Source organism: Rhincodon typus, chromosome 8, assembly GCF_021869965.1.
Source record: "Rhincodon typus isolate 14 chromosome 8, sRhiTyp1.1, whole genome shotgun sequence".
Taxonomy (NCBI): domain Eukaryota; kingdom Metazoa; phylum Chordata; class Chondrichthyes; order Orectolobiformes; family Rhincodontidae; genus Rhincodon; species Rhincodon typus.
The window spans coordinates 39,628,363-39,641,946 of NC_063339.1; the positions used below are offsets into that span (position 1 = coordinate 39,628,363).

Here is a 13,584-nt window from a genome sequence, read left to right on the forward strand (position 1 = left end):
AATGTCTACATATGATGAACAAATTTTTAAAGAACTGGCCTGCACATGTGCAGAGAACATCCTCCATATTTACTTATGAAATAACAAAGTGCCATTGCTATATTGTTACTAATGTGTGGAGGTGATGGTGTTGGATTGTGGTTGATAAAGTCATAAGTCACATGACACCAGGTTATAGTCCAACAGGTTTATTTGAAATCACAAGCTTTCAGAGCGCTGCTCCTTAATCAGGCGAAGTTCTATATTGTTACCAATGATGCAGTTAGAACAGTAGGTGTTATCTGATATATACTGCCTCTTGGGCCGAATGTACAAGGGTGTCTTTCTGGAATCTGGCTTCAGGACACTGAAAACTGAGATAATTGTACTTACTGATACTTGTGGAAAAATAAATCAAAATACAGGTGTAAGTGATGTAATCCGTTACAGTGTGTCTATTACAACACACTGGTGAGAAGCATCACATGTTCACCTGTATTGTCTTTTCCTTCCCAGATGTTGACTAACCTGTTGTCTAGGTTCTATATTTAAGGTCCTGGCCTGTGTGTTTTTGCAGATTGGTAATATGCAGATGCACAAAAGTCGAATTGCCCAATAGATCAGCTGGTGTTAACAAAGCTACCACCCCCTCAGCTGAGCAACAACTCCGAGGTGGGGCAGTCGATGAACCTGTGCGCATCTTGCTGCAACAGGTAACCACGCAAAGCTGGAAACATTTAGCACTTCAAGGAGCGATAAACAGACAGACAGCAGGGATTCACGTTTTGACCTGGCACTTGTGACTCAACACGCAACCACCTCAAACAGGAAAGCAAAACTCTGAGACTGCTGGAAATCAGAAACAGAAAATGGTGGAAACACTCAGCGAGCGTGGCAGCAACCGAGTGAGTGAGTGAGTGAGTGAGAGAGAGAGAGAGAGAGAGAGATTGCTCTGCTGTATGGTCAGCGAGCTGAAGGGATAACTGACGTTGCCAGCAGGGACATTGTAGGTTCATGCTCAGGGAGCAAGGAGCTCGCCGGCAGGGGGAGGTGCTGCTGCTGACGCTGACGTGCGGAACACAGCCTGAAGTGCAAGGCAAGAGGTGGGAGCTTCTTTAGTCTGAGCCCGGTCACCGAGACTCTCCTGCTGCGGACCCAGCCCGGTCACCGGGACACTCCTGCTGCGGACCCAGCCTGTTTGCCGGGACTCTCCGGCTGCGGTCCGAGCCTGGTTTCCGGGACTTTCTGGAGCGGCAGGTACCCAGCAACTCCTCGCACCTTTTCGGGCTCCACTCTCCTGGTTTCTGGGGTTTGTACCTTTTTCTCTTTTCGGGCTGAGTGATCTGCCGGCTCCTCCCGTTCTCAGACGGTGGACCCTGATGAAAGCGGGGACTGTGGCTGGAATCGACATCTGTCTCTGGATGTCTATTAACATTCTTACTGGAGTTAAAAAGCAGTTTGGGAACGTTTTACTAATGGACACGACATCGGAAAAGTCTCCCAATGAATTCGACTGGACAAACCAGACAGAGTGTAAACCCCCATGTAAATATTGTCAGAGTGACTTCGTGTTATGTTTAAAACAATCATTTCGCTTCAAATGAGTGAGAATTAGCAGCCCTGTTTTATTTGGGAGACTTGGTTGAAATGTAGCGACCCTGTGTGAAATGGTGCTCTTTATAAATAACTTTGAACGTGAATGGGAATAAACTGAGAGCGCACAGCACTAAAAAAAGAGCGATTTGTCTTTGGGGAATTCTTAATCGAGGGTGTTGTTCGTCTGTCATCATATCCATTCCTGCCAGTTATGAATATATTTTTCTTTAGTCTTTTTGTAAAATAATCCCACGACAGCGCATTGTGCAATTGCAGTGATAATCGTTGTCACTTCCTGGTGTGAAGTAATTTTAAAGTTGTGCACGTTTTGTCTGACAAATGCATTCTTTTTGTTTTGCATCCCTATTAATCCCAGTATCAAGGTCTGAGTTTCTAATTACAGTCGTGATGAATTAAATGTGTCACTATTAGTGCAATATTACTAGTAAATATACGATTTTAAACTGTATGTAAACCTAGTGCTGGAAACTAAAATAGATTTTTCGTATTTTAAAGCAAGGTGGGTTTGAAGTGTTGAAGTAGCATATTTCAAATTATAAATCGAGAGCCTTACGAAAAGTCCAGCAAAGAAAAACTTTGCTAACTTGCCTAGCTACTAGTTACCTGTCTTTTGTTGCATTTGAGGTGCACAATTTGAGAGCTTTTTGATTCTTGTAGAGCGACAAGAAAAAGGTGAATAAAGCGAAATTGTCTTATGTATCTGACGTGTACATGCAGCTAAATCATCAGTAATGGCATAAATTGGAAATCAATCATTTTTTTTGGCAGAAATTGGGGGAATTAAGCTTTAAAAACTTGGGATTTCTGTGAATCTCAGCTAAACCTCCGAAGGGGTCTGTAACTTTTTGTTTTTATTTCTCATTACTGTATTCAGTCACTTCTATATTCCAAAAATAAGAATCGCAGTTAAGACAATTGATTAACAGTTTTCTATGTTTCCGTGACCAGATTTATCTGCTTGCAGAACCAACTTCAACCAATTGGCACAGCATATTTTGTAAATTTACTTTATAAATGATTCTTACTGTTTTATAACTGGGTGGAATACAACAATTGACAATGCGACGACTCATTCTTTACTGTGTAACTAAACACTTCTGCATTGACATTGGAGTAATGCATTAAATTTCAACTCCTTTGGTCAGTAGGGAAATTTCTTAAATATGCTTAGTTTCTAAATTGGAAATATTTTAGCTTTAAGCATAAACCTATTATTTGTAAATACTTCCAACAATGAAGATTTCACTGCTTTCATGTAAAACAATCCGACCTTGAGGAAGGATGATTACATCTGAAGCAGGAACAAAATATGTTTAAGGGAGAAATGAGCAGTTGGAATGAAAACAGAAAGTTGGGTTTACTGAAGAGAACTTTAAATAACATTTACTTTAAAGAAAAATCTGGCACAAAGGTGAACTTTTTAGACATGTCTAACTGAAGTTTCCAAACATTTGCCATTTCCCATTTACCCTATCTCGGTGGCTCAGTGGTTAGTACTGCTGCCTCACAGGACCAGGGACCCATGTTCAATTCCAATCTCAAGTGACTGACCATGTGGAGTTTGCACATTGTTCCCATGTCTGTGTTCGTTTCCTTCAGATGTACTGGTTTCCTCCCACAGTCCAAAGTTATGCAGGTTAGGTGGATTGGCCATGCTAAATTGCCCTGTCGTGTCCAGGGATATATAGTTTGGGTGAGTTAACTGTGGTTTAAAAAAAAAACCACATGCAGGGTTACAGGGATAGGGTGAGGCTGGGTGGGATGCTCTTCGGAGGTCAGTGCAGATTTGATGGGCCAAATGGCTCTTTCTGCACTGTGGGGATTCTATGATCTACAGAACATTTAGTAAATGAAGTTAAACCTCAAAGGTCTTTTTTTATGGGAATAATGGTTGTGTGAGTTTGCATAATTTTCCAATTCTGCAATTTGGAAATAGTTTCTTTCAGCTTGTCAATTTAGTCATTTATTTGTGTATCTGTCCCATGGTATCAATAAGGTATTTTCAGCATTACTGCTTATATATAAAAAAAAAGTTAAATTGTCACAAACTTGAGAAATAAAAGCTACAGGCTCAAACCTGGAATGAAGTGGAACATGCTAGTTTATGTTTAACTACTTTACACAGCAAGGATGAATATATACACTGGGAGATGTAATTTAATCATTTTATGTTAGAGTTAGACACATGTTTAATAAGAATGGATGATGAAAAATAGTAAATTTTAGGATGAGCTGCTGCATCTTCTGGCCATTTATTTTTTTCACAGGCCGTGGTCGTTTTTTTAATTGCATGGAAATATCGCCACTACATTTTTACTTTATTTGGTAACTTCTCATTAGCGTTCACATTCACAGGGATAAGCACAGCCTTGCCACTTAATCTTTATAGTAAGTTTTAGTCATGAATAGATCATTGTCTTCTTGTCTGTTAACCAACTGCACACAGATAATATGAATCCTCATTAATTACAATGTACTTGCCAATTGAATATATAAATCTTCAAAATATAATGCTGCCAATTGCAAATCTGATCATTCTCTACTTTAGAATTTAGTAATCAATGTACTCCTTATTAATTCATAAATCCTCTGGTTGTTCAGGGAGTAATGGACAATGTGTCCCTTGAAACATTGTCTGTGACATATTTTGAACCAGATTAACACACTTGCATGTGACAGATTTTAGTAAAGCAAAATTCCGCATTCCCAAGTAGGAAGGATTCCTGTGTTGACTCTATTTCGCTGAGAGCTGGCTACTCTAAAGTTTAATTCACCAATCAAAATGGTTGCTGTCATGCATCGTACACAGTGACTCAGTGGTTAACACTGCTGCTTCACAGTGCCAGTGACCCAGGTTCGAATCCACCCTTGGGTGACTGCCTGTGTGGAGTTTGCACATCTGGTTTCCTACCACACTCCAAAGATGTGCAGGTTAGGTGGGTTGGTCATGCCTAATTGCCCTGTAGTGTGCAGGCTAGGTGGGAGGATTATGGGAATAGGGTGGGTCTGGGTGGGATGCTTTTCAGAGGGTTGGTGGGCCAAATAGCCTGCTTTCACACTGTAGCGATCCTATGCTCAAGATTCCAAAGACTCGAGGTGAGATGAGACCAATATTGAGGTCATTGTTCTGATCAACCCAAGATACTGTGAAGGCATTACAGCCATATATAAGCTACTACTCAAATAGCTATTTAAAAATGTTTACATGAATTTTGGGATTTTGCTATGTCTAGCAGACTAGACAAAATGTAGCTTTAATTTTAGATACTTACATCTTTTTCTTCCAAACTCAAAAATAACAAAGTTTTTATGTTAAAGAAGATCAGGCTACCCAGCAGTAGCACTCTTTCTTCTACTCTGAAGATGATGATGGATTTGAGTCTTGTTTCATATGCAGTGCTAAGGGAGTGCTGCATTGTCAGGGATCCGACCTTTCAGATGAGAACGTAAATTTAAGATCTTGTTTTACTATACCACTGGATGTAGGAGATTTCATGGCATTATTATTAAAGTATAGAGTTATCCCAGTATCCGAGTTAACATTCCTTTTTCAGCTGACACCACCAAAAACAAATTATCCGTTAATTTATTTATTTGCTTTCCTGCTGTCAGAGTAAGGAAGAAGAGAGTGGAAACTAACTCTTTTGTTCTAACATAGTAGGTTAGGAAGCATATCGACCAAAAATACTTTGGGTTTTTTTTCAATTTTTACATTTTTTTTCGGCACATAGACCTTTGAAGTTGGTGTGTGTTACCCTTTCCTTCTTGCCCTCGAGAAAGATGTGGAGAGATGTCTTCTTGAACTGCTGTAGGACGTGTCAAATAAGTCAGAATTTACGGTGGTCTGGGTATAATAGCCTTTTGTGTGTTTGCATAATACCATGCTTGATATAACAAAAATTGAAAGAATGCTTAATTTTTTTCTTTTTTTTTCATAGATTTCATTTCTTTTGTGCCAGTTATCTCCTTCAGCCTGGAAAGTGTTGAAGGTCATCTGAAAGCAACACTACTCTTGATGGGAAAACGGCCTCATCTGTAAAACCATGAACTGCAAAAAGATATCAAGTATATGTTCACACTTTCACAAACATAGTGTGCAAATTAATTAAAAATATTTATATGCAATCTGCAACACAATACAGTAAACAAAAACTGGCTGGCCTCTTTCCTTTTTCAAAGCTATTTCATCAGTAACATTTTAAACTGAGACACACACAGGCTGGAAACAGAAGACAGTAACTGAAGTAAGTTTTCATTATTACTTAACACCCAATCAGTCCCATTTGAGCTAAAGGTGTTCTGAATTACTTTTGTACATATTAGTACAGTCATCAACTATGTTCTGTCAACATGATAACTGTTGTTATAGACTGTCAAGAAAGATCAGCAGTTGTACATTTGCAACAGGATGAAGAAAATGACAATACAAATAACTTTCCCCAGAACATGGACGAATGCTTAATGAAGCTGAAAGGCATAAATGGAAATATGGAAATCTCTGTTCCTTTCGATGATTGTGGATTAAATGTCAGAAATCCTTGTGTGAACCAAAATTGTATGGAGGAACAAGATCTTTGCAAAGTTCTCGAAAACCAAAGAGACACCACAACTATACTGGGCACAGAAAAAACTTTCAATTCAGAAGCGTTAGATCCCAATGATTCAACTAATGACAGCATAATAGGATTTATGGAGGATCCTATTAGCAACAGGAAACATATCTTAAATGGAGCTGATTTAATGAGGATGAGAAAGGATATGTTGCTTAATGCCTCAACAAGTAAAACATTGTGCACGGCTAAAGATGAAGAAAACAGTGAATTATGGAGTGACTTTGCAGGTTACTGTAAAACATCTCTTGTACAACAGCAGTTTTTTGGTACTCTTCATGAACTGCGTTTGAGGGAAAAAGATGATTCTGTTGAAAAGAGTTTCCAGCATCACAGCTCCAAAATTCCTAATGGCAACTTTGCAAATCATCATTTTCCAACCCATCACCACAACCCTACAAATTACAAACATGATAATGAATTGCAAACCTCTGCTTCTGTTATCAATGCTTGTGCTCCAAAGTGCAGCATGTTAAAACTAAACTCTTCTGTGAATGCTGAGGAAGATTTACTTCGATGCAACAATTCAGACCAACCTGCAGTTTTTGTGGATAACAATTTTGCAGATTCTGCAATAAATTGGACATTTGGAAGTAATGGCCAATTAGTTAATGACACATTTCAGACTCTTAATTGTGATGAAACTGAATTTTCAGGCCTTGGATCACCTGGAGAATTGTGCCCTGTTAACCCTCCATTTTCAGAAAACCAGGCAATCCTCTCTGCAAGTTCAGCTCTGAAGGTTAGTGGCCGAAGTTCTTTAGTAGGTAAATGTTTTGATTAGTAGCAGCAAAAACGGTAAGTGGAGAAATGACTCTACTTTAACTGTTCATTTAACTTACTCACTTATAATATCTACCCCCAAAAATCTCTCAACCGGTGCTGATATCACTCGCACTTGCCATTTTTAGTAAAGATCAAAGAAAAATCTTCAAAAGCAAACCAGTCAATAAGGGTCTCAAATAATTTTAAAGCTGGTATTGCAAGAGATGCTGATAGTGACATTCCTGCTTGTGTTTTTATAATGTGCTGAACAAAACAATATAATGGAATGAGTTGCAAGGCTGTAGTCTCCAGATAAACTAGAAAAAGCAAGTAGAATTACAAATTTGTATCTTTTAAATGACTATTTTCACAGTTGAAATCTTGTTTTTCTGATGAATTGGCTGTAATGTTGCCAAAAGATATGCCCTGCTGTGGGAGAATAAATAGATTAATTCTTTATTATCTACGGCGTTTTTGAGAGAAGTGCTATATAGGAGTTTAGCACTTTCTGAGCCCACCAACTAACCATGATATAACTGGTTCGCAGAAAGAAATGTTGAAATGAGTAGTAGAGAATTACATCAGAAATACTGAATTACTCAACAGGTCAGGCTGCATCTTTTGAGAATACGAGTTGACAGTTAGTGTTGAACCCTTTTTCAAAATCATGAAAATAGCTAAAGGGAAAGTAAGATTAGAAAACATGGAAGAGTAACACAGAGGAGATTTGAATGTATGGTAAAAGTTGAAATTTGGACGAGATCAAAGATGCAAATTACCAGTGTAATGTTCAAAAGTTGGACAGAATTCCTGTATGGAGCACCAACTTATACCTCTCCTATTCTTCTTTCTCCTGTGTGGGGTTCCTACTGTTTCTAATTTATACAAACCAGGTCAGGATATGAGCTCAAAGTTTTGAACAAGTTGTTTAATGATAGATGAGTGACCAAGAGAGCTTTGTCATTTTTTTGAACTATTTCAAAGCCATGGTTAAGGAATTTTGCAACAGAATGGCAATATTTAGATTTTAATTGGGATTAGAAACAGTTTGGGGTCCAGTATAGCACCAAAGTTACATCCAGTCTGATTTAACCTGTGATATCGGGGACAGGGATATGTCAGGATATGGAGTTCATGACAGAGTCCAATTCAATTGTTTCATTTTGGGAAATGGAGCTGAACGTGACCCCCCTTGAACCAAGCTCTATTCTTTGGAAGATGTTAGAAATGAGCAATGGGATAGATTAGCAAGAGGAGAGTCAAGGACTGATCTATAGGAATTACGGAAGTAATAATCTGGTGGCAGTAATTGATGCTACTGCTGGAAATGCTTTGGTTTTGATTGAAAAGGGAAGGGCAGAACCAAGCCAAGGACAGTCCCACCAAACTAGGAAATGGAGGAAAGACAACAGGGTTGAATGGTCAACCATGTTAAAGCAGGAAGGTTAAGGAGGAGAATCTCAGAATTGTTTGGGTGCAGAAGGAGATCATTCAGCCCGTCATGCCTCCTAGTTCAATTGCCTAGTGTCAATCTCCTTCAAGTGTAACATTGTGGGTATCTTAGGCTGCCTGTGAATTTTCTCTGAGGACAGTGTTTGACCCTATGCTGAAGGTTGTGTTCCACCACTCCCCAGACCCATGATCTCAATGCGTTAATCTTCCACATGAGAACATGTAGCTTGATCATCGTCACCGAGGACATCATTGATCTTGATTCAGGCCATTACAGTACTGTTACCTATCAAAGTTATGAGGAAGGGAAATTGGTGATGGGGTAATTATTTGGAAGGAAAGATCAATCTAAGGTGAGTTGTTTTGATAGGAGAATAATCACAACAGTTCTGAAACGTTTTTGGCCACTAGTTGAATGGAGGTATCCACTTATAATGTAAAATAGCATGAGGGAACCAGGAAGGGAAGGTGGTTGGTCAACAGTTTAGTGGGAGTCAAAACAAGAAAATGGGGGCGGGGGTGGCATTGTGGATAATTGCGGGTTTGGGATCAAAGAAGGAGCTATATAAGAGATCTGTGACTTGTTGGGCAAGGGGAGAGGCAATTAAATAGTTTCAATCTTAATGACTGAGTAATTGTCCAATTGAGGAAGCAGGATTTAAGGAGAGAGAGTATTGGAGAAAATAAGCAATTTTACTTTCCAAACTGATTTTGGAGTGGCAAACAGTTTTGACAAAGTGAGTTCTGATTGTGCTGTGCCAAGCCACATCTGCCAGTAAATCGATAAACCAATTGTAAACCAAACGTGCTCAACTCTGCTTCATGAAGAAATGAAGTTGTACCAGGTCTAGTAGCTAGGAGGAGAGAGAGATTACAAGGAATGAGTGTATCAAAGATGCAAGTGAGGATGCGGTTGAGCAGATTAATTGCTGCAGGAATATTGTGATAAATGAAAGAGACAAAGGCTAAAATGTCATATGGTTTCATGGTCAGCATTAGATTCCTAATTACAGATTTTTTTTTTTCTTTTAAATTCACATTTCACCATCTGCCATCTCAAGCCTGGGTTCCCAGAACATTACCTGGGTCTCTGGATTAATAGTCTAGTGTTTAATACCATCTGAATTTAAAAACCAGAAAATGCTGGAAAAGCTCAGCAGGTATGGCAGCATCTGCAGAGAGAGAAACAGAGTTAACATTTTGTGTCCAATATGATGACTCTAGCAGTTCCTAAAAAGAGTTGAACTGGACTCCACTTCAATTCTCTCCACAGATATTGCCAGATCTGTTGAGTTTCCTTGGCATTTATTTTTTATTGTAGCTATAAACTGAGTTCAAACCTCATGTATTCCAGCAATAGAATAAAGATGTCACTGAAAATCAAGCTACATAAATAAGGTTGACCTTCTGCACTGGGAAAACTATCATTCTTCCAGAGACATTTCCTGATAATTATACAGAAGGAAATGCTTCTGATGTGGTTAACAGCAGTGCCTCCACAAATTAAAGAAAAATCTGTTAAAAGTCTTCTAATCTTCATAAGTTGTTGGAACAGAGCAACTTCTCCTTTGTAAATCTGTCAGCATTTGTATTAAGGAAGCATGCTCTTTGCTAAAGTTCAGTTGGAATTGGCTACTGATGATGGAAGATATTTTTGGCTGCATTGCTAAGTTCTTGGGTTAAAGATTGGAGGTAGTAAAGACCAGTTTTAATTTGGCCTGGAACCCAACAATAATGTGACCACTACAAAAGTAAATAGCAATTTGTAGTAGAATGTGTAAAAGTATAGGAATTTGAAAAGTATTTACATGATTAAGGAGATTTTTGTTTAAAAACACTACTTCTCTTTTATCCATTAAAACCACAGAAGTGTATGTCTGTGTGTCTGTGTTTGGGGTGTGGAGATCATGTGTGTACATGAGTGTATATACATAAGAGCAGAGCCACAGTTTGGGCAGCATGGTGGCTCAGTGGCTAGCACTGCCTCCTCACAGCACCAGGCACCTGGGTTCGATTTCAGCCTCGAGCAACTATCTGTGTGGAGTTTGCACATTCTCCCCATATCTGCATGGGTTTCCTTTCGGTCCTCTGGTTTCCTCCCACAGTCCATAGATGCACAGGTTATGTGGATTGGCCATCTGAAATTGCCCATTGTGTCCAGGGATATGCAAACTAGGTGGATTAGCCATGGGAAATGCAGGGTTATAGTGATAGGGTGTGGGGTGGGTCTGGATAGAATGCTCTTCAGAGGTTCAAAGCAGACTCGATGGGCCAAATGGCCTGTAGAGCTTCTATGCATTCTACTCATTAATTATTCAACGTCATTAATGCTTCAAAATCTAATGTCCAAATGATCAGTGATTTACACAAGGTAAAAGCCTTCATTTTGTTTGTCACATTTGACCTTTAAGGCAAGATATTTTGTCATTGAAGGCCACACCTGTAAGCAGATCTCATATTCCCTGTAATTGGGAACATGCCTATACCTGCCTAGTATCTAGGTCATTGATTGGAGTATTCAAAAAGCATAATACTGAATGCTTGTCATTACCAGCTATTGGATTCACCTCTTTACAACATCTGAGCTGAATATACAGTGTCACCAGGACAGGACTCAAGCTGTGACCAAAGACAGTTTTCTGCACTTAAAGCCGCACCAATTATTTACTCCCATCCCCAGAATAATCTCTATGACAAGCTATCTATTTGCATTGTAGAACAGGCTGCCACTTAGTGTCGGATTGGTTGAAACCAGTTTACAAAGTAATTTTCTTTCTTTCTTTGACGTTCCCTTGTTGAGAAAGAAAAACCTGCCTAGATCAATTTTGTTGTGAACTACTTTTTGATTTTTGGGTCTGTCTTATGTCACTAACTATGTGCACATGCGCACACACCCACGTACACTTACACATGTTCTGCGCATTTCATTGTGAGCTACTGATGCCTCTTGTGTTGTTTTCCTCTTCTGCTTTTTTTTAAATTATTTCAGGATTTTGGCTTTACTGGCTGGGCTAACTTTTTCCTCATCACTAATTGTCCTTTGAAGATCATGGTGAGTTGCCTTCTTTTAACCTCTGCGGTCCATTTGCTGTAATCACACTTACAGTGCTGCAGACTGGGGAGTTTCAGGATTTTGACCAAATGACAGTGAAGGAATGGGATCTAGTTCCAAGTTGGGACAATAAGTGGCTTGGAGTGTAACTTGCCAGGGCCTTGTAGGTTACAGGAGATTAGCATTAACTGTAAAGGTAAAGTCACCATAGTCTTACCAGACCATAGTCCCTGGACACTTTGCGATGCAGAGTGATGCCAACAGCATGAGTTCAATTGCACACTGGTTGAGGTTACTATGAAGGACTCTCCTCCACCTCTCCTCTCACCTAATGCATGGTGACCCTCGGGTTAAACCACTACCAGTCATGTCTGTTGAATGAGAGAGCAGTTCTATGGTCCAGTGTCACTATGGCAACTTTGCTTTTAGTAAGGTAAACTCATTAATTATTGTCATCAAGCGTCAGAGCACTGCTTCTCCTATTATCATGAGAGTGATGAGATAGAACACATTCTGTTATGTTCTGTTTTTCCAGGATTGTCAGGGAAATACCTAATTTGTAAATAAATTTAGAATTTTGGGTATTCTGTCCTGCTGGCTGCAATTATTTTAGACCCACCCTTGCTATCAGTTTCATTCAACCTGTATTCGCCATTTGATATACCTCTTTTGAAATAAAAACGTCAGCGCTGACAACAATCATACCCCTGCAATGTAACATTTATAGATCTGTACTTTGCTGGGAATCCCGAGAAAATTGAGAGTATTTGGGAAGAATGCATTCTCTGTTTACTCACATCGTCATTGGAGGGCTAGCACTTTGGTTTCTGATGTTAAATTTGTCTTCTGCAGCCTATGAGGCTCAAGCAAGAAACCAGAGAAGGGAAGAGAGTGAGCCATCAGATCTCAATGAAACAAACACATGCAATAACAAACAGCCCAGACTTGGAGAGGGAGTGGGGGGAGGGGGGGAAGGGCAATTTAATATTAAAGTGCAGATGCTGTTTAACTTTACAGCTGCCTGATTTGAGAGAGCAAACAATCCAGTGAGACTATAATACTTTGAACTGGATACAAAACACAAGGTGCAGCCAACACACGAGTTTGAAACTGCCACTGTCTGTCTCCTCTCCACCTATCTTCTCCTCTATCCATCTTCTATCCACCTCCCCCTCTCTCCCTATTTATTTCAGAACCCCCCTCCCCTCCCCCATTTCTGAAGAAGGGTCTAGGCCCGAAACATCAGCCTTCCTGCTCCTCTGATGCTGCTTGGCCTGCTGTGTTCATCCAGCTGTACACCTTATCTCAGATTCCCTAGCATCCGCAGTTCCTACTATCTCTGAAATATTCCATAAGCCACTTTTACTACCTTTTTATCTACTATCTGCTGCCCGCAGGGATTTTGTGGGCATGCACTGTAATGTCTCCACTTCCTTTATCCCCTTAATACACTCCCATTTACTTTCTAGCCCTTTGCTTGCTTCCCAAATATATAACATCTCACTTCTCCTGATTAAATTCAATTTGCCACTTTTCTGCCCACTCAACCAAACCGTTAATGATACCTTGCATTCAACAGCCACCCTCTTCACTACCAATTACACAGCATGTTGTACTGTTATGGTATCACAAATGGCGAGTCTGAGACTTATGCATCCAACTAAAAACAAAATAATTCTGGCAACTGATGTACGAGTTAAAGCCCCGAGGTTACTCTGCATGCATGGGGATGATCTTTCTTTGACATTATTTCTCCATAAAGTAATCTACTGCAAATATTTGCCCTACCTTTGATTTTTCACGGCCTGTTTGTGAAGTTTTGAAGGCAAATTTTCCTGCAGCTCTGCTTTACAAACAACCTTTTTCTCCTGAAATTATACCAGTAAACGTGATCTAAAACCTTGGGGATACATAGCCATCCATCAATATTGAAAGCTTTAGGTAATAAGTTTGCTCTTGAATGTGAGGGATGTAACTTAACAATGCCAAAGACTTCCTATCCAAATTGTATGACTGATTTAGCAATTAAACCATTTGGTGAAGGGTTGGTGGGAGAGATAGACAATGAAACTTGGAGGTAAAATTATTATGTAGGAATTGAGGATCATT

At 39.5% G+C, this 13,584-nt stretch overlaps 1 protein-coding gene across 1 annotated transcript; it reads left to right on the forward strand.

Annotated features, from left to right (window-relative positions):
* The first annotated feature begins 607 nt into the window (after nucleotides 1–607).
* Nucleotides 608–12,031, forward strand: LOC125481044. The gene is made up of 4 exons (XM_048600105.1): nucleotides 608–1,236; nucleotides 5,535–6,948; nucleotides 11,413–11,475; nucleotides 12,011–12,031. The coding sequence occupies exons 2-4, from the start codon at nucleotides 5,947–5,949 to the stop codon at nucleotides 12,029–12,031; spliced, it is 1,086 nt and encodes a 361-aa protein (XP_048456062.1). The 5' UTR covers nucleotides 608–1,236; nucleotides 5,535–5,946.
* Nucleotides 12,032–13,584: the final 1,553 nt, after the last annotated feature.

Excerpts from the sequence above, each read along its gene's own strand:
- LOC125481044 (XM_048600105.1), top strand. The coding sequence starts at position 5,947 with ATGATAACTGTTGTTATAGACTGTCAAGAAAGATCAGCAGTTGTACAT. Across the intron at positions 6,949-11,412 it reads CTGCAAGTTCAGCTCTGAAG|GATTTTGGCTTTACTGGCTG; the intron begins GTTAGTGGCCGA and ends AAATTATTTCAG. Across the intron at positions 11,476-12,010 it reads ATTGTCCTTTGAAGATCATG|GATTGTCAGGGAAATACCTA; the intron begins GTGAGTTGCCTT and ends CTGTTTTTCCAG.